Raw genomic sequence first — 27427 nt, forward strand, 5'->3', positions numbered from 1 at the left:
ATAATGAATGAAAGCCAAAAGTTTGGTTTTTACTTTTTATTGAAAGTAATGTTTAATTGAAATTAAAAGTGCTTTATACTCGGAAGTTAAGGGGTCAATTCGCAACCAACATAAACAACCGGGTCAATTAACCCGGGCGGCGCCAAACCCCACCGTCAACCACATTTTCAAACCAATAACCATTCCGACGTTACACCACTCCTCCGATCTATTCACCATTCAATTCACTTAAACCAACAACAACAACAACATACAGATGAGCGGTGCGAGACTCTGTGCATTATTGACCGAATTAGGGTTCGAAGGTCACGAGTCACTCGATCCAGACAGCTTCGAATGGCCGTTTCAGTACGAAGACGCTCGTCCGATACTCGACTGGCTCTGCTCTAGCCTACGTTTGTCTAACGTCCTCTCAGCTTCCGAACTTTCACAGTAATATCTTACTTTCTCTCTCTCTCTCTCTAGACTGTAATTGCATAATTACATGTGTTTACAGCTGTTTATTAGCTAGGTATAATATACTGTGAGACTTAACGCTTTAAACGATGCAGTTGTGGAACGTATTTTGCCCTAGTTTGTTAGCTGTGAGTAATGCGTGTGTAATTTACAGTTGTTTGTTAGCTTATTGATGTTTTCAGATTGTATGATGCAGTTATGAGACTTACTTTGCCCTAATTTGCGGCTTATGAGTAATGTGTTTTAATATGTGTCATTTTAGCAATGTGATTTGTGAATTTGTGTTTTGTTTTAAGATAACCATGTGATATTGGATGTGTTTTGGCAATGGTAGACGTCTGAAAGACTGAAACTATAGTATTATACACAATAAGTTTTGTTTTTAGAGTTTAGAGATTTGATGTTATATCTTGTATCATATGGCACATGCTGAAAGTTATGTTTGTAGCCTTTTGATCTTGTAAGTTGTGAATTTTCATTATCTTTTGAGGTAAACATGCCACATAGGATATGTTTTGGTAATGATAGAAGTCTGAAAGACTGAAACTATAGTAATATACACAATAAGTTTGTTCTTAGAATTTAGCGATCTGATAGTGTGTCATGTATCATATGGCACATGCTGAAATATGTGTTTGTAGCAATGCAATGCAATCTTGTGATTTGTGAATTTTTATTATGTTTTAAGGTGAACATGTGATATCTGATATGTTTGGTAATGATGGACATCTGAAAGACTGAAATTATACACAATAAAGTTTGTTCTTAGAATTTAGAGATATGATATTATACCAAGTAGGATATGGCGCATGGCAAGGTTTCTATATGTAGCAATGTGAACTTGTGATTTGTTCTTAGACTTTAGAGGATCTGAATCTAATATTTTATCATGTATCATATGGCACATGCTGAAATGAGTTTGTATTGGTATTCAGGTATGATCAGTTTATACAAGATGGAAAGCTTTTGGAGGTAATCATTAATCAAAAGGCTTATGTTTTGTGGTTGTCTTTGATGTTATTACCATTCTAGGACTTGATATAGTTAAAGAGACACTTTTAGGGTCTTAAGTTTGAAGCAGGTTTACCTGGAAAAATGAAACTAGGGTTAAGTTGAATAAACACAACTATTGCTAAAGTGGTTATCAATTTCAAGTTGAAAATAGCTGAATTTCTGTGTCAGATTAAGTACAGCAGTTTGATGTTAAGCGTAAAAGTAAACTTCTAATGTTCATGTACATGCTTAACGGGGGAGGAAATGATGTTAAGTATCAGGAATAATTAATTTGGATGATGTTTACTATTACTGGCTCAATGATAGTTAATGTCTTGTTGCTTAACACGAAACGATTTTGGTGAGCAGTTGAAGGTTTTGATTTCTTGTTGTAGTAACCCAGTATTTACATCCTTACTGAAAGTGTGACAAACAACACATATATCAGTATTTGACAAGATGTTATACTTTTTGTTCTATTTTTAACTCACATTTGACCATGAATTCCAAATTAGTTATTCAAGGCTTTTTGGTGCATTTGAAACTAGGATGTGGTAGATTTTGGTTTGTAATTTTAAGCTAGCATTAATAAATTGGCTTTTAAGCTGGCGAAGCATGTATTTGTTGCATCATTTGCTAATTAATTAGTTGGTATTCTAAGGTTTTCTATTTAATGAAGAGACCTAATTCATTGTAGTTTCCTAAGTATTACATTTTATTTCTTATCATATGTTTTGATAGGGGGAAGACCTAGATTTTGCCTATGAAAGCATTTCAGCTTTTTCAACAAAGAGAGACAATCAGGAGGCTGTTTTTGGAGCTGAAGAAGGACTAAAAGAGATACGGTAATTTTACTTACTTTACTTGGCTTTAGCAAGTGAAAGTTTACTCCAATGAATGAACTAAAAGCCCTTTTTTCGTTGCAAGTGACTCTGTAATTCAATATCACTATGTTAAACTAGCATGTAAAGAGTGTCATGGGATCTGAAGTTTAAAGTGCATAACTGATAAATGTTTATTTTGGCTCAATCAGAACAATCTAAATGTGTTAACAGAACATTCTTTTAAGGTTTCCATAAGTATGAATAGGTTTGTTTTTGAACTTCTGTCTCTTTCTTAATCGTATACAACGTACATTTTGTTGAACAAGTTGTTTTTCTCATAGACCTGTGGATGCTACATTTTCTACCAAAGCAAACATTTTAAACTGGACCTGTTTTGTGCTAACTTGACCAAATCTAACAATATCTGTTACTTCTTTTGTTATATTACTAAACAATGATAATGCATTTCAAGATTATGATGTTCTGATTTCTTTTTTTTCCCAAAGGGATGCTACTTTATCCTTTAAAGCAGAAGCTGTTGAGCTGCAAAGACAACTTGGGCATCTACAATCTCAGTATGACATGCTCAGTACACAAGCTTCAACTTTAATCCAAGGAAAAAGGGCAAGAGTTGCTTCAACATCTACTGTTAATGGATTACTAACTACCATAGATGATAGTCTATCTGCAAGAAACTTGGAGGTACACTCACAAAGTTATAGATATCTAATCTTAATATGCTTTTGCAAAGGTAATGTTGATATAGATTAATGCTTAAATATGAGCCCTAAAACTTGTTTCATTGTACTTGTAGATGAATGCAGTTCTTGGACGGATTGCTTCTACAGCACAAGAGTTGGCTCATTTCCATTCAGGAGATGGTACTAATTTAATCTTTATAAAGTACATTTTTAGTTATATTGTTATGAATTATGATATGTTGAATAAGAAAGTCATTTTGGAATCGGTATTGATTTCCTGATATGCAGAAGATGGCATATATTTGGCATACTCTGACTTTCATCAGTATTTGCTTGCTGACTCATCATGCATGAAAGAGTTAAATCAATGGTTTGTAAAGCAACTAGACACGGTATGATACTTCCTTTTTATCTATGTTTTACTCCTTTTTAACTTGACATGTAGGAGAACATTGTAATGATTTTCTTACCAGTTAAATACAAAATGGTGCGTTTTTTGGTAATGTTAATGATGATACCACATGACACTTTGAATCAGGGTCCTTACCGTTTGGTAGCAGAGGAGGGAAAATCTAAATGTTCATGGGTCAATCTTGATGACGTTTCCAATACTTTAGTGCGAGGTGATTACTAAGTTTACCCTTTTTGTTAATCTTTTACTTCTGTTTGTTATTGTTTAACTTGCTCTATTTTTTATTAACTAAAGAGCTTTAATTCTTTTTTGTTGGCTGTTTTGTGATAAAGCCGACTCACAAAAATCACAACATCAACGCGTTTCAGAATTGCAAAGGCTTCGATCCATGTATGCTTGTAACCGTTTGATATTTGTTTTTTGTTGTTTCTTCCTGATATTTTTCTGTATTATTCTCTCTATCAATATTTGTTAAATATGCAGATTTGGAACCAGTGAAAGGCAGTGGGTAGAAGCGCAAGTTGAGAACGCTAAGCAGCAAGCTATTCTGGTAACACTTAAAGGTCAAGTAAATTCAGATGAAGCTCATATTCACCTTGATCTTCATTCACTTAGGTAAAAAATCACTATTATGTCTATGCTCTCAGAGCATATATCCATAATTATATTCATTTATAAAAATAGCATTGTTATAAACTTTTAATGTATCATGTTGATTAATGGTTTGCATTTGTTTCTCTAGGAGAAAACATGTTGAATTGGTTGGAGAACTTTCAAATCTACAAAACAAAGAAGAGAAGTTGTTATCTGAGGTTTGCACTGCTTATATTGTTCAAATAATAAAATTTAGCTAAATCGTTATATTCAAACATTCAGATTGTTATTGCAATAGTATATTGTTTATAATCATATATTCATATTTAACGCATCAGTTATTAATAAAAACAGAAATAGACAAAAGGTCCCGACTTCTTGGCCTGCACTGAAATTTTACGTTCTTTAACCTGAACCCATTTTGATAATTATTGACATAAACTTTATATATTTTCGTTTCAATTTTCCAGACCATTCCTAATTTATGTTGGGAGCTGGCTCAGCTACAAGACACATACATTCTGCAAGGTATATATATTTTAATTGTGCTTATAAAAGCTGATTTTTTTGTGTAATTAAAGCTATAATGGGAATGTAAATCAATCTTGAATCAGGTGATTACGATTTAAAGGTCATGCGACAAGAATATTATATTCAACGCCAGAAAACGGTATATCTTTTAATACTTGTAATATAAGCTAACAATTTGAATTCCAATTAAAATGAACATACAAACCTAATCATTCGGATTAAACCCCAAACCGTGAACTAATTGATGGTTTTTTTCTATTTTTTTTGTTTTACAGTTCATAAGCCATTTAGTTAACCAGCTTGCAAGGCATCAATTGCTGAAATTAGCATGCCAATTTGAAAAGAAGACAATGCTTGGAGCATTTTCATTACTCAAAGTTATTGAGTCAGAACTCCAAGGTTACCTATCGGCAACCAAAGGACGAGTGGTATGCACACCACCATTCTGATTATGCTTTATTTCATAACCGGTCAAATTAGTAATAAGGACAAGTGGTATTTCATAACCACCATTCTGATCGTCACATAAAAGAAAGAGGGTTGAAAGTTATTCAAAGTGTATTTTATATGCATAAAACCTCTCCTAAACTAATTTTATTCTAAAATTTTATATCATTATTAAAGTACTATGTATTTTTCGTAAACATATTTGGGAAGTTGAGATCACAAGTGTGCATGGGTCAGTTTTGAGCTCAAACTGAATCAAAAACCGAAAAATTTGGGTTTTTGACTTTAGTTTTCTCAGTTTTTTCATTTTGGCTTAAACTTTGGGTTTAAAATTTTCATTTAATAAATGATTAATTGATTAATACACCTATGGGCCTAAATTTTTTGGGTTTACGAGCGTTTATTTGGGTATGTTTCGGTTTTTATGGGTTTGGTTCAGTTCAGTTTTTTCCGGGATGAGTGACCAAAACTGAACTAGAAATTCGGTTTTTGAGAAAACTTAAAATCAAACTGACGGTTTTGGACTGGGTTGGGTTAGTTAGGTAGTTTGTGTTATTTCGGTTTCAACATTTCTTTATTAAAAAATCTAAAACTTTTGCAGTGTACTAATTGCATCTGAGAGAATTATGTTTTAACATTTAATTGGTTTGCTATTATGTAGGGCCGTTGTCTGGCATTAATTCAAGCAGCATCAGATGTACAAGAACAAGGAGCTGTTGATGACCGAGATACATTTCTACATGGTGTCAGAGATTTACTAAGCATCCATTCAAGTAAATAAATTAAAACTGTAATTAATTAGTAACTAATATTAGTGTTTTCTATTAGTAAGGTTTAATTTTTTGAATAGATGCACAAGGGGGTTATGTGTCAGCACCAGGGCTGGTGCAGCAGATATCCAGCCTTCACTCAGACCTCATGGTCCTACAATCTGACTTGGATAATGCCCTTCCAGAAGATAGAAACAGATGCATCAATGAGTTGTAAGTCATCACATGGGTTGTACCCACAAACCCCTTTTACTCTAGTTTTTAAGAACTTTATAGTTAATGCATTAAATAGGGGTGTAGACGAGCCAAGCTGAGCCCGAGCTCGCTTAGGCTTAAGCTTGACTCGTTTAAGCTTTATATCTAAAATCGAGCTCGACTCATTGGTATTTTTTGCAACCTCAAGCTTAACTCCTAACTTAAGAGAGCTCGACCTCTGCTCGTTGGTATTTTTTCATGCTCAAGCTCAAGTTCGGATATATAATTATTAATAATACTTAATTATAACATTATTATATTAAATGAAATATAATTATAACATTAGTATATTAAATGAAACATATTATGTTTATTTAAATTAATATGATTGTTTAGGCTCGCGAGCCTATTCAAGCTCTGTATATTAAGTTCAGGCTATCGTTTATCAAATGAGCTCCAGTTTGGATTCGAGTTTGGGATGAGTTAATAAACGAGCTCCCGTTTCAGTTAGAGTGATTCGATCTTTTAGCGATCCGAACTCGAGTAGCTCACGAGCAGCTCGGCTTGTTTACATCATTTACGTTCAGTATGATTAGAACAATAATCTAAATTATTTAACAAAACATTTTAGGAGGATGTCTGGTTCCAAATGGATCCATTTATAAGTAAGAATAATCTTATGTTTCCGGTTAAATATTATTTACAGGTGCACTCTTATCCAAAGTTTACAACAGCTATTATTTGCATCCTCTACCACTGCACAGCCAATTTTGACACCCCGGGTACGCAGTCCATCAACGCTTTTTCATATTTATTTTTAGATAGAAATGACATTCTGTTTTGCCACTTTTAGCTTACAAAAATGCCCTTCATGTAGGACAGTGTTATTTTTAAACTAAAAGAAAATTATCTTCTTTTTGTTGTTTCAGACTCTAATGAAAGAGTTAGACGAGATGGAAAAGATGAATGCCAAATTGTCTGCTGTGGTCGAAGAAGTTACTCACGAGCACAACAAGAAGAATGAGGTAATCTTACACTGGTCGAGCCGGGTCGACCAACCCCTTTTTCCTCTATACTTTTATAGCAAAAAATAACAATAAATAATTGATGTCTTAATATGATATCAAAATTAGTACATTGATACACTTTGTGTGACAGATTGTAAAGCATCACTCTCAAGAAATGGCACTTCAAAGACAAGTTTTTGTGGATTTCTTCTGCAATCCCGATCACTTAAGAAATCAAGTGAATGAATTAACCAAAAGAGTTCGGGCTTTGCAAGCGTCTTAAGTATATACGTCGTTTGTATGGTGTAGATTTAATTAACAACATGTGTTGATGATTTGGTTTGCCTTTTTAATTATTTATCTTTGATGTGTGGTTAAGTTTACGCTTTTACGGTTCCTGAAAGCGATTAAAAGTTAATGCTGGAAGTAAAAACTACAGTGTGTTTTATGGGTTGAACAGGTAAAATGCTCATTGTATTGTTATGATTTTTCTTTATATAGCTGGATGAAAAGATAAATATCAGTTTTGTCAGTTTGGTTTTATATTTCTTTTTCTGAATCACTAACTGTATATTTTTATGATCATTTATTTGTCACTGAACAGAACACTGACTTCTTACACGGTAAATCCAGTCAAACTTTTCTTACCGAAAGTAAATCAAGAAAATGACTGTTTTCTGGTGTACTTGAACTCTTAAAAGGTCTATAAAAATGTGAGATTAAATTACTTTTTAATAAAAGTAAAAAAAAATCAATGGCAGAATAATTATATTAAAGTGCCATGTCAAAAGTGAGTATGTAAAAACAAACTAGATATATAAATTGGATGTGACTTAATGGCAGAACACTCACTTTACTAGTGAGAGGTAGAGGGTTCTAACCTTAGTATCTATCATCAATTTATATGAGAGATATAAGGGATGACCCAATGGCTTCTTTTATCAACTTTTCAATGCATGTTGCTAGCGTATTTTGCTTGCAATGTTTACCGGTATACTCGGTAGGCGAATCTGTTCAAGTCACTTGATACATGATGCTTGGTTCATTTTGTTTATTTAGAAAAACATATAGTTTTTATGTTTATTTTTGACAAAAAAAAGTTGTGTTCTTTTCATAAAAATAAAAATAAACCTTATGTTGAAAAGTTCTTGAATGAACACCTATCTTTCAATACAAGTCTGTTCCTCCTTTTGCATGTGCACCACCAATAAAAGGAAACACTCCACCACAAATTTCATCTTCTTTTCCTTTTTGTTCCTTTTTTCCCCTAAAAAGACACCAATCCCTTTTCACCTTGTCTCACTCAAAACTGCCCTTACAATAACCTAGACAAAACTTTTGTATCTTGTAAGCAAAATGCCTAACTTTTAACTCTTGTGAAAAAGCACACACATAAGAAAGGTAGTATTCAAATCAATAAAGTTTCAACTTGTTATTTTAGTTCAACTTGTTACTGTCTAAACGAACGGTAGATTAGATCATATGATACAAGTTTACTCGTATACAGATTATGGTTGTTAAACTTTTACAAGTACTTTGCCTATTAAACGTATTTAAAAAAGATGTGTCTTAAGGAAACATATTTCTAACATATATATTTGTCTAAGTTTGTTATCTCATTTCACTAGATTTTCTAATGGTTTTTTCCCCTAAAAAGACACCAATCCCTTTTCACTTTGTCTCACTCAAATATGTCTTATGATAACCTAAACAAAGCTTTTGTATCTTGCAAGCAAAGTGCCTAAATTTTAAACTCTTGAGAACAAGCACACATGCATGTAGTAAGAAATGTAGTATCAAAAGCAATATAGTTAATAAATACTTTTATGTTTTAATTCTAGTATTAAAACTTATTACTCTTAAATAAATCTATTAAGACCATGTGTAGTGGTGGCTTTGACACCTGCGTTTTGAGCCATAACGCGGGGGTACACCGCCCCCCCTGCGTTATGTTGAAGTCAAATTTGCAAGTGTTTTATATACAACGCTGGAATGGCACCAAAAAACAAGTGTATAACTCTGGAAACACCGCCCCCTCCAAGTTATGGAGGCTTTATGACTACACTTGTTATTTGTACAAAACCATAACTCTGACTGGGCGCCACGTGGCTCATAACCCCTGGATCTGGAGCTTTACGACTACACATGGTCTAGTATCTAAACATATCTCAAAGTCACATTTTTTCTATATAAGATTGACAAGTTACATAATAGAATGATAGTGATAGATTACATCATGTCAAACATATATATCAACAGATCATAGTGTTTTCTTTGGAAGTACTTTGTTGATTTCCCTCTTTGACAGCTTACTACTCACTCCCCAAGTCATTATTCATGGTCCCCAATTGACTAAAATCTATCTTTTGTATCAACAGAATTGATACCATTATTTCAAAATACTATTATTTTCACCTTATTTAGAAATTGCATTTTTGACAGAGCAAATCACTTTTACCATAAAGTAGAATTTTAAATATTGGTACTACAATACACACAATGCAACATGTGTAAATTAACAAGTAGGTCATACTCAAGTCCCTTTCAAATAAAGGTAAGGCTGAGGGGTGCGGAGCGCGAGAAGGGGCGCGAAAGCCCTTCCGCTCGCGCCCCGGGGTGCGAGCACCACACCACCGAGGCGCGAGAGGGGCGCGAGAGGGGCGCGAGCGCGGAAAAAGAGGCAGGCGCGGATGGGCTAGCGGCTGGGAATGGCGTGAAGGGTTATTGGGTTGCGTGAATAGAGCCGGTTAGGCTCGTTTTTTATTAAAAAAAATTTTTTTTTTTCTCTATATAACCTATATCAAATACAAACCAACAACAATATAACATACAATTTTTTCTCTCTATTAAACCTATATCAAACCCAAACCAACACCAATATCACATACCAATATCACATACCACACCCAAAACCCAAAATCACCCCATCTTCCAAACCTTTTTTTAAAAACATGGCTGGAAATTGGTACCCAAACCTAGATTCAGATTACAGTTACGACGATTTATGGTCGGCACCGGACCAAGCGATGTTTTATTCGGGGTCGCAACAATCATCCGGCTTTCAACCATCCAACATACAACCGTCTCCTAACTTTGTAGTTCCGGAGACACAAGAACCAGAAGGTGAAGCTGCGGGACAAAGAAGACGCGTCCACCGGAAAAAACAAGTTGCAACGGACGGGTCGGGTTCGGCTTCGACTGGAAGGACGAAACGGAAAACCACTCCGTGGTCATCATATGAGAAGGAAGCCCTGTGTCGGGCTTGGATAGTCATTTCTGAGGATCGGCGTTGCGGTAATTGTTTTAACGTTTTTAAAAATAATTTTTAATAAAAAAGTTAAATAAAAAAGTTAAATGACTTACAAATTTATTTATGCATTTTGCAGAGGACTACCAAAAGAGCAAGGTCTTTTGGACAAAGGTTAGGGAGACGTTCTATTCGCTCGTTGGGAGTACAGAGCGAAACGCCGATATGATTTCGGGTCGGTGGACCGAAATCAGAAAATTTGTCGGCTTGTTTACTAATCTGTTCAACAGGAACGCCGGTCGTATGAGACCAAGTGGCAGTGACGATTTGGCGGTTTATAATTTCACTGTCGAAGAGTGGAAGCAGGAGTGCATGCGGAGGTATGGGACGGTGAAGACGTGGGACGGTGTAAAGGTGTGGGAGAGGTTGAGAAGGTGTTCTAAGTGGGTTGAGCTGGTGGCGCCGGACTTTGATGCGGAAGTAGGGCCGAAACGGACTAAAACTAGTTCGTCTGGAGCGTATAGCACTTCCGCCGGGTCGGATTGCCGGGTTGGATTCGACCTAAACGTTGCGGGGGAGGAAACGTCTTCACCGCCGAGGAGGCGGCCATTGGGAAGGGACGCCAGGGGCAAAAAACCGGCTGAGGGGGAAGCCGTAAACATCAACGATCTTGTTGAATCCCTCAATAAATTAAACAAAACCATGGAGGTGGTCTCTAATGACAAAAAGGAAAAAAAAAGAATGAGAGATTTGGAATTCCTTACAAGAGACTTCAGTAACCTAAATCCGGTCGACCAAATGCTGATGGAAAAACAAAAGGAACGTATCCGGAAGAGGTTGATCGAAGAAGACCAAGCCGAAGAATAAGAATAATGTTTTTTTTTTAGTACTTTAATTTTTTTTAGATATTAATGTGTTTTTTTAATTAATGTGTGTTTTTTTAAATAATTTATGAGTTTTTTTAATAATACGTTTTTTTAATACATTTATAAAAAAATAAAAAAAAAACCGCTCGCGCCCCCTCTCGCGCCCCTCCACACCATGTCCCGGGGCGCGAGCACCACAACCAACACCCATCTTATCAAGTTTCTCTCTCTGCCACACGTCACAATATTATTGGCTGGCGCCCCCACTCGCGCCCCCCACACCCCTCAGCCTAAGTAGTGGTATTATCAGAGCCTGCATATCAAAGGCTGGTTGGTCTAGGACATGCATTAGAAACTTTCATAATTATAGTAACAAACCATATAAATTTCCACCTCTCTTTTACCCCTTTTCCTAAAATACATACACATTTTACCCCAAACTTGAAACAAAAATAAACCATACACCATTAATAATTCCAAAATCAAAATGGTTAAAAGAAAGTAATTAATGGCCCAAAACTCAATTCTTGAAATTACATTAACAAAAACACCAAAGTGTGTTGCACCAAAACATTAAAACATAAAACCTTCTAAGCATTGTCACTTCAAGAACATTTGCAACTTCATATCCATGGCCAAATTTCACCATTTTTTACATATAGTGTGATATCTAAAACCCTAATGTTTAACTAAGCATTTTTTTTCTTCAAAGACTTCACATATCACAAGCTGGTTGCATGCACATTGAAAACAACCCCCACCTTTTGCTCTTCTGCACAATAAAAAAAATTAGAATCTTATATTTATATAATTTTATAATCTTTTTAACAAATAATAATAATAAAATAAGAATGAGATTTAACTTTTGTTAAATAAGTTGACTTGTAGCATGTGGGTAGACCGTGGGGCCCACAAGTCAAGTTAAAAGTGGACAAAACTGAATTAACGTAAAATACGGGGATTTATAGATGTCAGAAAAGTTGAAAAATAAAAATGTGATAATATCGGAAAAATAATAATAAATAAATAATAATAATAATAATAATAATATCTGAAAAATACCCTTCTCGGTGGTGCACGGAGGAGGTCCGGCGAGATTTTGTACAAGTCCTCATCAACTGCCTTTGTTTTCACTGTTTTAATATTATTATTAGCGGCATTCTTCATGTGATGACGATCAGCCACCGGAGATTCTTTCTCGCCGTAGACGAACTCATAGTCGTACTCACAAACCACCTTCTTTGATCCCCGAACCGGACCTCTTCTCTGTTCATTATACATAGTTAAACCATACATCAATAATATATAATTATTAAAACTGTATATACATACATGAGAATATTGAAATTTTTCTAAAAGAGAGTATACAAGTGTGTAACAATATTAAGGTTTACAATTTTAGTAAATTAATTTAGATAACTTTAAAGAAAAGTAAATAAAAAGGTGCAAATAATTAGAAAATAAAAGGGTTACAAATATTTAAAAAAACAAGAACATCAACACAAATAAATATATGAAAATAGCTTAGTTTTACAAGCTTTTAAAACAATTTTGGTAAAATATTGCAAGTATTTTAAGGAAAATATGAATAACAATTTGAAGTTTTCAAAAAAATATATACAAATATTTAAACAATTATGAAGGTTTAAACAAGTATTTTATAGAAAAATTAAAGTATATCTTATACAAATAAAAATTTGAAAGTAGTTCATTTTTACATATTTTACAAATAAAATAATTAAAGTGTTTCAAATAAATAAATTTGAAAATAGTTTTATTTTCACACTAATACTTTTGTAAACTATGAAAATAGCTTAGTTTTACAAGCTTTTAAAACAATTTTGGTAAAATATTGCAAGTATTTTAAGGAAAATATGAATAACAATTTGAAGTTTTCAAAAAAATATATACAAATATTTAAACAATTATGAAGGTTTAAACAAGTATTTTATAGAAAAATTAAAGTACATCTTATACAAATAAAAATTTGAAAGTAGTTCATTTTTACAAATAAAATAATTAAAGTGTTTCAAATAAATAAATTTGAAAATAGTTTTATTTTCACACTAATACTTTTGTAAACTATGAAAATATAAGATTTTAAAGACAAAAGTTGAAACATAAACTAAAAAACATTGATTAATCAAATCAAAGAACAAAAACACATGAAAGTACCCGGCGGCGAGGAATAACAATCATGGCCGGAGTGACAACATTATTCTCATAAAGATCACCAGCAACATAAAGATCACGGTCTTGAGGGTACCCATAGCCATAGCCAATGAACCCAGCTTGTCTAGCTGACTCAAAGCACTGAGTAAATGGAAGATGATTGTTGCAATCCCAGCTGCCAAATGCCGGAATATGATTACCTCTAATCTCCTGCATAAAACAATTATTACATATGAAAATATGAGTGCATATATGAGTTGTATATGATACAAAATAGAAGGGTGTAAAGCGAAACTTTGGACTTACATCCATTGTTTGTAATTGCAATTGTAATGAGTGTGGGTGTGAAGTGGAGTGTGGTGTATATATATAGGCAAGGGGGGATGTGGTTTTGGAGTGAAAGTGTTAAATTTAAGGAATGTTTGATTTGGTAATGGTGGGTTGTATGTTGTGCATTGAAATGTGTATCTTTTGCTTAGGTGAGGTAAAGGGTAAAAAGGTAAATAAATGTTTTGGAAGGAGTTATGATGTTGAAGCTATGGTATGGTGATAGGGGATGGGGGGTAGTGTGTATAGGGAATGTATAAAGTTGGCATATGGTGTAAGAATCCAAAGGTCAAACACACTGTTCAGAAAAGATAAAAATGTTTTTAACTGATAATAATATATTAGGTTATTGTGTTTATAAAGATATATAAATTGAAATTTTGGTTCTCACAATCTTATCTTCGTGTGTTAGATAAAAGAACTAATAGGTGGCAAACTTTTTTTATGAATTAAAACATTATTCAAGTTAATTAATAGTTGGAATGGATGGATGGATGGATCCTCTTTGAAATATCTTTCCTAATTTAATTTTTTAATGAAAAAGACAAAGGTTGTTTGATGATTTCGTGTTATAAGAGGTTCGTTAATAAAACAGGTTGGAAGTGGTGTTGAAAGCGATCTAACTTGCATCAATGGGAATCAAGAGTATTCACATTGTGTAAATTGTTGCATTTGGTCTCTTTTAGTAACAACTCAGACTATTGGGTTTGACGCAATGACAAAGACCCTTCTAGTATTTTTTTTTTTTGGTGGTGTTCATGAAGAAACTCTTGTTCAGTAACTCAAATTCGTTGATTTCGTTTATTTTGAAGTGAATTAATTGGTTTCCTAAAATAGTTAACATTCATGCTTGGGTAAGGAAGTGAATAGGCTCTCAGCCCTCGTAGCTTTAGCCAAAAGTAACATTGAGGCAGATTCGGTGGCTTGTAGATTATGTGGAGACTACAAGGAATCTAAAGATCATCTACTCACATCTTGTCACTTTGCCACATTAGTTTGACAACTTGTGTTACTTATCGTCTGTTTATGCTTTTTTTGTGCGTGATGCTTCAAATTCATGAAACTAGCAATTTGGGGCAATGCAAAAAACAAGGTTTATGAGGGATCATTCTTATGACATATTGATGCATTTTAAAGACAATGAACAATGTCAATTTTTCTAATAAGGCGGCTCACATTTCCAACAGTACGGAGTATATATCTTGGAATTCATTTAGATAGAAAGAAAACACATCCCCTTTCAAAAATTTGTTATGGAAAGACTATTGTAAAATTTTTTTCGTAATTCATGTTGTTTATCGTTCCGTTTCTATTTCCTTGCTAATTCGTCTTAACTTTTAACGAATTTTGCAGTTAAAAAAATTGTGCTTCTGTCACGTATAATTCCAACGAGCCTTTCAAACTAATACTTTTTGTAATCGACTCTATAGCTTCTTCAATAAACGCCGGTTATTCGATCAAGTTTTTAATGACTTTCTAGTCAGATCGTTCCTGCATTTCGCATGCGAAGTTTCCTTTAAAGTCTTTCATTCCAGCAAGTATAGTTGTCTATGGTTCGAAGCGTCGTGTTCCATCCGGCGCGAATCCTCTCCATAACTTGATTAATAGATTGGAAAACGATATGATCACAATATTGAAACAAATTTGAAGTTACTAGTATAGTTTGAGTTTAATGTGGTTACACGCAATGCATATACAGTGTTGATATAGGGTATCAAGGAATGTACCAAGTAGGGACATGGTCTAAGAATCCAAAAGGTCAAACACACTGTTCAGGAAACATAAAAATGGTTCACCAGAAATTAAATTGCTTTTATTGATAAAACGAAATATAATTATAAAAATGCTTTTCCCATCATGAATGGAAATATAGTATTCACATATACTATACACAAACATGAAACATTATATGTTGCGTGACAATATTAATATCCCATCATGATGGAAATATATTATTCACATACTATACACTAACATTATATGTTACGTGACAATATTAACATCTGATATATACTTGCAGATTTTACGGGAAAGAATATAAAAACGAAATAAATACTTAATTTGAAAGTGTATTCTCGATTGTTTTTATTAATACAAACTGTATAAGTATAATAGAAACACAAATATTTATAATTTATTATCTTTGTCACCTCTAGGGTTGTTCACGAAGTGAATGCGAGCTTACCCATATTTGCTTTGGTTTAAAACTATGCCAGACTGATGGTTTGAATCTAAAGAAACAAGCAAGATATTTGTGTTTTAATTTGGTTTGGTTTGAAACCGAGCCGAATCGAACAGTATGAATATAAAGAAACGGTTGATATGTTTATGCTTGATATTGGGTTGTTTAAAACCAAGCCACTTGGTTCGGCTTGGTTTCGTACAAAGTTTTCAAATTAAATTTCTAAAACGGCACGATGCCATTAATTCAAAACTTTAGACTCCAAATGTCTAAACTTTCAAATCTATTATATCTAAAATTCATAGTTAACAAAATAACATACATAAAACGAGCGACTATGATTTAAAATCGAAGTTAGAAGTCAACATAAAAAAGAGAAATTTAAAACTTTTTTTAAAAAATTGTATTTTTATATATAGTAATAATAAACTAAAAGTAATTTGAGCAAAATGAACAACACTGAAACGATCGAGCCCTTGCTCGTGCTTGGCTCGTTTTTAAACCAAACCGAGCTGATCGATTCATTTTTAAACTAAACTGAAATTGAACGAGCATTTTTCAAACAAACGATGAGCATTTTAGTCTTTAGACCAAACTAGTCACCGTTGAACTAAAACATTAATGTTTCCTCATTGTGTCTTCAAATCAATATATAAGTTTCACCCTTTCCTACACCAAAGTACAACCGATGACCTCATTAGTCTAATGAACCTTTTTTAGTATACCGCATTTAATTATTCTGATATTTGATATGAAAAGTAAAAAAGACAGTATTTAGTGTGTACCTAAACAAATAAAAGAGTTAATATTAATTTAGTTAATTAAAACTGTCACAGGGTTGGGGGGACTGGAAAAGGTGTGAGAGGCATTTAAGCAAGTGAGGGTGACAATTCAATAAATTAATTTAGTTTGAACAAAAGAGACAACATCCCACAGGCTTTTCTTGAGCTTTCTGCCTACTATTGCCAATATTATAAATTCTCATTTAATTTTATTATAAAAATAATAAAAAACCAAATATAACAAAAATATGCTTTAACTTCATGTTATGTGTGTAAAGTTACATCTATAGCAAGTATAATGTTGTCAGCATTATCCTGGATAGAAATGTTTATTTGATTTATTATAACCGGTCTATGATAGAAGTGGTAAAAGATATAAAAATGGCCTCCTTTTTATGGGTGAAGTATAGAAATAAAAGTTTTAATCACGACTGAGAGAAATAGTGCAAGTTTAATTTTGTTAATATCTTGTTATAATTGTCCGGTTGTACTTCTATGTGCATTCCTTCTATGTTCAGGGCCTTTGCTTCTTGTAATGATCTTGGTTTGTTTTCAATGACATTGGCCTTTCAAATATAAAAGTAAGCTATATTTTAGAGGTCACCATTCTCGGGTTATTTCGAGCGATGAGTTCATTGTTATGTCAATGCTTACATCTAAATAAACTATCAAACTAGTGTATCAAGTCAAAGTATTTTTTTAGTATGTTAATGTTATATTGTATTGCTTATTCGACCATGATTTAACACAAAAATATGGATAACCAAATCATATAAAATCGTAGTCTATAATAAAATAAGAAATATGATAAAATAGAAGCTGCAGAAATGAAAAGAAAAAGAAAAAAAAGACATCGGTTGTATAAAAGTTGAGCAATTATAGGGCAGTGATTAAAAAGAAGTATAAGACAATTATATGTCGGGGAATAAGCGGTCAACGTTAGACCTCAGATGGTCACATACGTTAAAACTTAAATCTATCGATCTAGGTGGCTCGTAATCCTATGGTCAAAGATTTGCAAAATAGTTTATAAATATTACTCCAATAGAAATCTATATTTTATCATTACGAGGTTATTAGTTACGAGTAGTTTTCTCATATTATAATATTAACAGTGTAAAGTTGTTAACGACTTATGTTTTATGTGCTATATGCATTATTAACTCATGTTAATATCTTATGGTTAAGAATTATACTAAGGTTTCATATGTTAGGTTACGATCATTTTATCAACCGTTTAGTTTACAAGTACAAAAATAGTGTCTCTCTATTCATTTTGTTATATTTTTTTTATTACATATGCCTAATAAAAAATAGTTGAAGACTATAAATGACATTTGGTCTATGTTATGAAGTCTTTGTTAGGTTACAGATCCCCGTGTATCTCACGGCTCTTGATATTTGCTATGTTATGAAGTCTTTGTTGATCACTGATTGTGGACGGTTGTGGCGGAATGTCACCTTGGTAGTTTTGGAAGATAGCTTTGCCCTCGTCTTCTAACGTCATGTTGTGTAGGATCAGACACGTGTAGACGACGTCCGTTATCCTCTCCCGAGTCCAATAACGTATCGGGTTCGCCAGAACATAATATTGTTTTTTCAGAGCTCCAAAAGCTCTTTCAATATCTTTTCTAGCAGACTCTTGCTTCTTCGTAAAATACTTCCGTTTGTCGGCGATTGGATCTGTAAAAGCTTGAACTAACAAAGCCCATTCGTTGTAAATACCATCGACCAGATAGTACCCGTACTTGAAGAGTTCTCCATTTGCAACAAAAGATTGAGGTGGTTCAACCCCGTCGATAAGGTCGATGATCAAATGTGACTGATCGATAACATTAAGGTCGTTATTTGACCCAGCAACACCAAAAAAAGCATGCCAAAACCAAAGATCCTGTGACACCGCCGCCTCAAGTATAAGGGTCGGCCCTTCATGATCACCACGGTGGAACTGACCTCGCCAGGCCGTTGGACACATAGCCCATCCAACATGCGTACAATCGATGCTACCTAGCATCCCAGGAAAACCATGTTTTTCTGCGTGCACCTCATATATGCGTTGGATGTCATACATTGTAGGTTTACGCAGATATCTCCGAGCGTAAATCGATATGACTCCTACGTATATAAAATAATCTATAAACATATAATATATATTACAAAATGTAATAAATATTTAATAAAAAGTAAAATTGATGTTTTTTACCTTGGCAGAAAAAATGAAGGGATTCACGTGCAACCCTTTTCGACATCTGTAAATACTCATCCAAAGCGTCCGACGAGATGCCGTACGCTAATTGACGGATAGCAGCCGTGCATTTTTGAAGAGGGGTAAAACCGGGGAGACCCCTAGCATCCTCCCTTTGTTGAAAAAAGGGATACCGTGCCTCTAAATCACTTGCTATACGCATGAACAATTGTCTGCTCATTCGGAAACGAGTTCGAAAATCCGACTCCTCATATACCGGTTGAGGGCTAAAATAATGCCTAATCAAAGTATCGTTAGCACCCGATCGATCACGATCACTAGGTGGTGCTCTAACCCTCGGGACTCGAGGTTGATGGGCTTGATTTTGCAAGAGATTGACCACGGTTGCGGTCAAAACTCCCCCTACATGAAGAAGCAAATCATCCTCTTCGGAGGAGTCGGAATCAGACGAGTACGACGACATTTTTTTAAAAAAAAGTTGGGAAGATGAGTTGATTTTGGGTTTTATTTTGAAGTTGTGGTGATTGATATGGGTGAAATGAGGTATTTTATAGATGAAATGGGGTATTATTTAGGGAAAAAATATATTTTTTTTTAATTTAATCCCTTCCCAACGGCTCTTTTTGCCTTCCCAACGTCCATTTTCTCTCTCTTCTCCCGCGACCAGCCTCACGCCTGCCTGGATTTCTGCGCTCGCGCCCCTGCTCGCGCCCCGGTGGTGTGGGGTTAGCGCCCCGGGGCGCGAGCGGAGGAGCTCTAGCGCCCCGGTTAGCGGCCCACACCCCTCAGCCTTAAGTTAGGTCAACGGAGTTACGGAGGGCCTCGATAGTAAAAGTGACGTGGGGGAACAGTTTCCCTAGTCCTTTGTTACACAGACACAAATAAAGGGGACGGGAGCATTTAATATTTACTATTCACTAATTTACATCACTTCTATTTTACAAAATTCCAACCATGTATAAACCTAGTTATCGTTTTTTTGGAATGATGAAAGAATATATTCATTTGTTTTATTTGAAAGCAAATTATAAATACATGATTATAAGATTATTATCATGAAGAGGCTTGTTATGGAAACTAAATGATTATAAGAAAAAAAAAACCATCATCGTTTAATTTTTTCCATTAATGGCTTATTTATTTTATTTTCTTTACTTAAAAATATCTGTGTAACGTACCTAAATTTATTTGTTTCTATGTAATTTATCTTTATTTATTTACCTACATATGTACATGTAGAAAATATCTTACCCATGATTTACGCATGTATACACTTGTAAACAAATATATCACTCGACTTATTTAGTAGTGTAGTTAGTAAATCTTAATTTTATCTTCCGTTTTGGCTTGATTTGTTAGAATTAATTGGATCGAAAAACACAAATAAACCGATAAATTTTTGATAACTAATCACGACTCTTTCAATATCATTAAGAATGGAAATTACATGAGATACATTATTAACCTTGCAACCCAATTTATATTAAATTTACTTGTTTCCTACTTCAACTCTAATTCGTAATTATACTTATAATAAATTTTACACTTTATCTCTAATTCTAAGTCTCTTAACAATAAATTAACAATTTTATTTTTTTATCTAGTTTTTATCATTTAACTTTTTATTTGATTCACCCATTTACACATTAGTTGTTTATATTAACTGATGTTCATATGTGAAATTTAGATTATATCCTTCACTATTAATGTAATTTAATAGTAAGCCTCACACTTTGTTTTTATTTTCATATAATTCTTTCATAAGACCATTAATCTTTTCTTATAAGACACATTTATTAATCTTCATATATTAAAATTCACGAAGAATGCAGGAGAATTCCTAAAATAACCCTTTTTTAGAGAGAGAAATTCAAAATCGCACAAAATCTTTTCAAAATTCGGAAAAAACCCTCCAAGTCCCCTCTGGGTGCCACATTGGGAATCAATCCGACAAGATTCAAAATGATTTGATACTCGTCGTGGCTCCATCCGAATTTTAAGTAATTCTGTAATTCTCAACCAAGTTATAGGAATACCCGTCTGCTTCATCCATTTTAGGGAAGTTTTTCTGTTCTTTTATTAACACTATTTATTTCTCTTCTCGTCTGTTCCTTTCCAATTTCTTTCCATCATCTTCATCATATTCCTTAAAAAAACCTCCAACCATGTAAACCGGATTGGGCTATGTCAACGTTTGAATACTTTCCGTCGAGCAAAAATTGAAGCCAATGAACAGATGTATCGGGATTTGATTTTTGCTCGCCGAAAACAATTCAAACGTCACACGAACTCAATACGGTTTAAATGGTTGAAGCCTTTTGAAGGAAGATGATGAAGAGAGATTGGGAAGAGAGATGTGAGTGGAGAGACAAATAGTGTTAAAGAAAAAAACAAAAAAAAATTCCCTAAAAATATACGAAGTAGACGAGATTTCCTAAAATTTGGTCGAGGAAGACGTGATCTATGCAGTCGATATCGCCAATATACCACCGATATATTAGTGATATATCGGTTATCGGTCCATTGGCGATATATAAATCAAAATATCGGTTCAGAATATCGGCACCGATAATATCGACGATATTGACCGATATTTGGCCAATATAGGACTAATTGACCGATACATCACTGATTTTCCCGATATCAGTGTCTTAAGTCTTAATTATTAACTTTTAGTGTTCAACGTTAGTGTTTTACATGTTAATCAATTCTTACTTGCTACGATTGTTAGTGTTTTTCAATTTGCAAAAGGTTAATTTGTGTAAGTCCCGAATCTGGATCACTACAATATGATATCAACCCGAACACGATGTTAGTGCGGAATCCTAACACAGTGGTAATTCAAGAACAATAATATGAACAATATGAATATGATGAACACGATGCAATACTCCAAATGCACACGGTTATATTATTAAACCGTCTGGTACATGAGATTACACAAATCGGTATTGCTCTCTAGATGGTGGCTCTCAAAGTGTTCAACTAACTGCTCAACTGACTAGCAACCTAGAACACTATACAATGCACTCTATTTATGTAACACCCCGACCAAAGGCGGATTATACATCGGGGCGCCACATATTGTTTCATTACTCGTGACACTATTGGGTGTCAATATTTAATAAATATATTCATTCACGCATGCGCAACGTATACATAAGATATAAATAAACCAACATAAATCAATATATTATAAATCATAATATTCGAACAGTAAAAACTTGTCTTGATACATTTTAATCTAGGTCCAAAATAAAGAACTTCCTACGTGTCCTTAAGCTCCCAAAACGGCTACTGCAAACCTGAACATGTGTTAAAATAAACGTCAAACACTTGCGTGTTGGTGAGAAATCAAGTTTAATACAATACATAGATAACAATAAATCTGCGCGCAACATGTGTATGTCTGGTTTTCAACAAGGGTGTAATCTGATCGGGACCAACTCTAAGAAACAAGACTGCCAGTGCTCACAATTGAGCTCACAAACAAGACTAACTGTGCATGTGTAAACAAAAGAGAAAATCATAAACGAATGTTCTCCCGTGTTCATCTAATGGTACCATGAAAACTGCGGAATAGACCGTCCATACGGTTAATGATCCACACATACAAATAAACAGCCAAGTCTACGTCCTCAACACATGGGATACTGCGCGACTAAAGTTCATAAACAGTTTAAGACTCTAAGTTTGTATGAACACATGAACATCCCAAAACATTAAAAGCAAAAAGGGATTAGATACGAGATTACTCACTTGATAAACGATGCGGTGTAAGATATGCAAGAATCAACTCTTAAACAAGCAAAGTTAACCTATAATTAAGATTATTGTTTTAACGATCTGTTTTAAGTCTTGATAATAAGTTAGCATAATTAATAAGTAAATTATTATATATGATATATATATATTACCGGAAAAGCAGGGCAGAACAGGGAGGAAGACGGAGGCAAGAGAGGAGACGGCAGGAGGACAACGGCAGAGAGCAAAAAGGGAGGAAGAGATAATAAGAGAGATTAAGTGTTTGTGTGTGATGTGTTATGAAAATATTATTATTATTTATAGGAAAACCCTAGGAGACACAAACCCTAGAAAAAGGGGAAAAGATCTCAAAAAGTAAAAGAAAAGATATCAACGGTAAAAAGTTCTGAAAAGTAAAGATATCAAAAGATATGGCAGCTGCAGGGGGCAAGATAAAGCTGACAGGGAACAGTAAAAAGCATGGGCGGATCAGATAAAGGTACTGGTCAAGCATGGCAAAAGCAGATCTCAAAAGATAATGTCAGTCACTTTTTCTACCAACCAATGGGGTTGGTACGCATGCTGCGCCGAAAGTAACTATTCAGACATTAGATGGGTTAGGTCAACGGCTCAAAAGATAAGACAACACAAAAGCAAACGGCTAGATTAAACAGAAGAAAACTCAAAGGGGTTTAGCGCGAGAAGGCTAAGTGCGCGAGCGCGAAGGCTGGCACAACAATCCTTAGCGTACTGCGGGAAGAATCACAAATCCTTAGCGTGCTGCGTGAAGAACAAGAATTCTAAGCGCATCGCGGGAAGAACATACATTCTTAGCGCATTGCGGGAAGAACATGCATTCTTAGCGCGCTGCGGGAAGAGTTCTCTTCACGCATCGCAGGAACAAGATGTCTTCACGCAGGCTTCCATGTAAGGAGTCTGGCGCGTGGAGCTGCAGACATCCTTAGGCGGGAAGAACCAAAGGACAAGCAAAGAGTTAGAGGGAAACAAGGCTTAAGGGCGGGACGGCGACAAGAGGGAAAAGAAGGCGGAATGAGAGAAGGAAGAGGGAGGGGACGGCGGAAAGAAAGAGAGAGAAAAAGGCGGGAAGGAAATATATATTTTTATTAAAAGTAAAATATAAGTATAAATAAATATTAAGTCATAAAAGAAAGAGATCGGGTCAGAGAAACGGGTACCTGGGTCGGGTCGGATCAGGGCAGATGTCACAGTCTCCCCTACTTTAAGAAATTTCGTCCCGAAATTTATCTCGAAGTAGGTTGCGCAGAGAACAGGTGCGGGTACTTGATCTTCATTTGATCTTCCCTTTCCCATGTAAACTCGGCTCCGCGCTTGGACTCCCAACGAACTTTCACGATAGGGATACGACTGCGCTTGGTTTGCTTAACCTCGCGATCCATAATCTCAACAGGCTTCTCAACGAAATGCATAGATTCATCAACTTGGACTTCATCAAGTGGAATGTGAAGGTTCTCGTCAGCTAAACACTTCTTGAGATTGGATACATGGAACGTTGGATGCACATTACTGAGCGCGGGCGGCAGGTCAAGTCTGTAGGCAACTTTTCCCACACGCGCGAGAATCTTGAATGGACCAACATAACGAGGAGCAAGCTTACCCTTCTTCCCAAAGCGGACAACACCTTTCCAAGGCGACACTTTGAGGAGAACAAGATCACCAACTTGAAATTCGAGAGGCTTTCGCCTACGATCTGCGTAACTCTTCTGTCGGCTTCTGGCAGTCAGCAAATGATCACGGATCTTGGCGATTTTATCGGTTGTCTCTTGAACAAGTTCGGGTCCTGTGATTTGAGTTTCACCCACTTCGCTCCAACAAATCGGGGAGCGGCATTTACGACCGTAAAGTGCTTCAAATGGGGCCATACCGATACTGGAATGATAGCTGTTATTATAAGAGAACTCAATCAAAGGCAGGTGCGAATCCCAATTACCTCCAAAATCAAGAACACAAGATCGGAGCATATCCTCAAGAGTTTGAATAGTTCGCTCAGACTGACCGTCAGTCTGAGGATGATATGCCGTACTCATGTCCAAGCGAGTTCCTAGAGCAGATTGGAGAGATTTCCAAAAGCGAGATATAAAACGGCCATCGCGATCGGATATGATGCTCAAAGGAGTACCATGGCGGCAGACAATTTCCTTGACATAAAGCTGCGCGAGATGCTCAACACGGTAGTTTTCACGAATGGGCAGAAAGTGAGCAGATTTAGTCAATCGATCCACTATTACCCAGATGCTATCATGTTTGCTTGCTGTCAAAGGTAACTTGGTAATAAAGTCCATCGCTATACCTTCCCATTTCCACGTAGGAATTTCTGGTTGTTCGAGCAAACCAGATGGGCGTTGGTGTTCAGCTTTAACTTTAGAACAAGTCAGGCACTTAGCTACGAACACAGCAATATCCTTTTTCATACCGGGCCACCAATAAGTTATGCGCAAATCCTTGTACATCTTATCAGCGCCAGGATGAATAGAATACCGAGATTTGTGCGCTTCACTCAGGATATCAGCGCGAAGATTCTCATCAAAGGGAATCCAGATGCGATTAAGATAACAGAGAATTCCACTCAGATTAGGGACAAAGTGTGCTTCCGCGCCACACGCTAACTCGGCGCGATGGTTACCATTACTGATGGATGCGCGCTGCGTGTCACGAATAAGCGATTCAAGGTTGCTTTGAATCGGCGCGAAGTGAAGCTGGGTGCGCGGCAAGATACAGTTAAGTTGGCAGGGTTTTCGGCTGAGCGCATCGGCTACCACATTAGCCTTACCAGGATGATACCTGATCTCACAATCGTAATCGCTGATGAGTTCGTTCCATCGGCGTTGCCTCATGTTAAGTTCCTTTTGATCAAAGATATGCTGAAGGCTTTTATGGTCAGTGTAGAGGATACACTTAGTACCATAAAGGTAGTGTCTCCAGATCTTCAAGGCAACAACAACTGCACCAAGTTCGAGATCGTGAGTTGTATAATTCTTTTCATGAACCTTGAGTTGCCTTGATGCGTAAGCGATAACCTTGCCTCGTTGCATAAGAACACAACCGAGACCTTGGTTGGATGCATCGCAATACACGACAAAATCATCATTACCCTCAGGTAGCGCAAGAACAGGAGCTTCACACAACAAACGCTTGAGCGTTAGAAAGGCTTCTTCTTGCTTCGAGCCCCAAATATACGGTTTACCTTTGTGCGTCAGAGCTGTTAAAGGCAAAGCGATCTTCGAGAAGTTCGAAATGAAGCGCCGGTAATAACCAGCTAAGCCCAGAAAGGAACGGATCTCAGAAGGAGAGGATGGCGTAATCCAGTTCTTGATTGCTTCAATCTTGGATGGGTCGACATGAATACCCATCTTGTTGACAACATGGCCAAGAAACTGTACTTCATCAGACCAGAATTCACACTTGGAAAGCTTAGCATAGAGTTGATCAGCTTTAAGCTTTTGCAATACCAATCGGAGATGTTGCTCATGCTCGGCCTTGGTCTTAGAATACACCAGAACATCATCGATAAACACGATCACGAATTTATCCAAGAAAGGCCTACACACCCGATTCATTAGATCCATGAAAACGGCGGGTGCGTTGGTTAGACCGAAGGACATGACCAAGAATTCAAAATGGCCATAACGAGTTCGAAAAGCAGTCTTCGGAACATCTTCATCGCGGATGCGCAACTGGTGATAGCCAGAGCGGAGATCAATCTTCGAGAAACAAGAGGCACCTTGGAGTTGATCAAAGAGGTCGTCAATACGCGGTAAGGGATACCGGTTTTTAATGGTGAGTTTGTTCAACTCGCGGTAATCAATACACATGCGAAACGATCCATCTTTCTTTTTAACGAACAACACCGGAGCACCCCAGGGCGAAGAGCTAGGGCGAATGAATCCTTTAGCAGTCAACTCTTGAAGTTGGCTGGCCAATTCTTGCATCTCAGCGGGTGCAAGACGGTAAGGAGATTTAGCTACGGGGGAAGCACCAGGGACAAGATCAATACGGAACTCGACTTCACGAGCGGGAGGGATACCAGGAAGATCATCAGGAAAAACTTCAGGGAAATCACGCACAACAGGGATATCGCGAAGCTTCTTCTCTTCAGCAGGTTTAACCACATGTGCTAAAAATGCAATACACTTCTTCCGCATGAGTCTTCGGGCTTCGGCGCAAGACATAAGTTTAAGACCGCGGGAGGGTTTTTCGCCGTAAATGTGAAGATCACCATTTTCTCGAGGTATGCGAATCATCTTCTTGGCGCAAATAACTTCGGCGCGATTATTCGAAAGCCAGTCCATACCAATAATAACATCAAAGCTTCCAAGAGGCATAGGGATGAGGTCAATCAGAAAATCGTTTTCGTTAAGGTTAAGCGTGCAATCTTTAATCACAGAGTTAATTAATATAGTTTCACCGTTAGCCAATTCAACTGAAAAATCCTCTTTTAAATCGCTGCGCGGTCGCGCAAGCTTCTGCTCGAAGGCGCGAGAGATAAAACTTCGATCGGCGCCAGTATCAAAAAGTATAGAAGCATAAAATCCGTTAAGCAAAAATGTACCATTAACTACATCATTATTCGCTTGCGCTTGGTGCGCGGTTATGTTAAAAGCTCGTCCACGCGTCACTTGGTTTGAAATCTGGTTTACCGGATTCGCTTGTGTAATCTGAACTTGTAGTCTCGGGCACGCGTTCCGGAAATGACTGGGATCACCGCAGTTATAGCACGACCTGGGTCGTGGGTTTTGGTAGGTTGGTTGAGGGTTTTGCGGGCAGACTGGTGGTGTTGGCGCAATTGGGTTGGCGAGAGGGACTCTACAGTTTTCTACAAGGTGACCAGTGCGGCCACATCGGGTACAAAGTCGACACGGGGTCTGGGTTGGGTGGTGAAATCTACAGGTTGGGCAAAAGGGATGGTTTCCTGTGTAGGGTTTCTTAGGAGGC

The 27427-nt window shown here is 36.0% G+C and overlaps 1 protein-coding gene across 1 annotated transcript; it reads left to right on the plus strand.

The window, feature by feature from the left end:
- The first annotated feature begins 209 nt into the window (after positions 1-209).
- Positions 210-7536, plus strand: LOC143535826 (AUGMIN subunit 3-like). Its single transcript, XM_077029967.1, has 18 exons — positions 210-432; positions 1392-1428; positions 2191-2294; positions 2780-2975; positions 3088-3154; positions 3263-3366; positions 3513-3597; positions 3719-3776; positions 3870-4001; positions 4129-4198; positions 4451-4508; positions 4595-4650; positions 4787-4939; positions 5620-5731; positions 5809-5941; positions 6630-6705; positions 6853-6948; positions 7082-7536. The coding sequence occupies exons 1-18, from the start codon at positions 257-259 to the stop codon at positions 7211-7213; spliced, it is 1845 nt and encodes a 614-aa protein (XP_076886082.1). The 5' UTR covers positions 210-256; the 3' UTR covers positions 7214-7536.
- Positions 7537-27427: the final 19891 nt, after the last annotated feature.

Source organism: Bidens hawaiensis, unplaced genomic scaffold (genome assembly GCF_021521415.1).
Source record: "Bidens hawaiensis isolate Kalapana, Puna unplaced genomic scaffold, B.hawaiensis_p1.1 tig00010636_1, whole genome shotgun sequence".
NCBI classification, from domain to species: domain Eukaryota; kingdom Viridiplantae; phylum Streptophyta; class Magnoliopsida; order Asterales; family Asteraceae; genus Bidens; species Bidens hawaiensis.

What these genes read in the sequence shown, in the direction of transcription:
- LOC143535826 (XM_077029967.1), top strand. Translation starts at nt 257, where the DNA reads ATGAGCGGTGCGAGACTCTGTGCATTATTGACCGAATTAGGGTTCGAA. An exon ending in TCAGCTTCCGAACTTTCACA is followed by an intron (nt 433 to 1,391) that starts GTAATATCTTAC and finishes ATTGGTATTCAG; the next exon opens with GTATGATCAGTTTATACAAG. An exon ending in TTTACTAAGCATCCATTCAA is followed by an intron (nt 5,732 to 5,808) that starts GTAAATAAATTA and finishes TTTTTTGAATAG; the next exon opens with ATGCACAAGGGGGTTATGTG.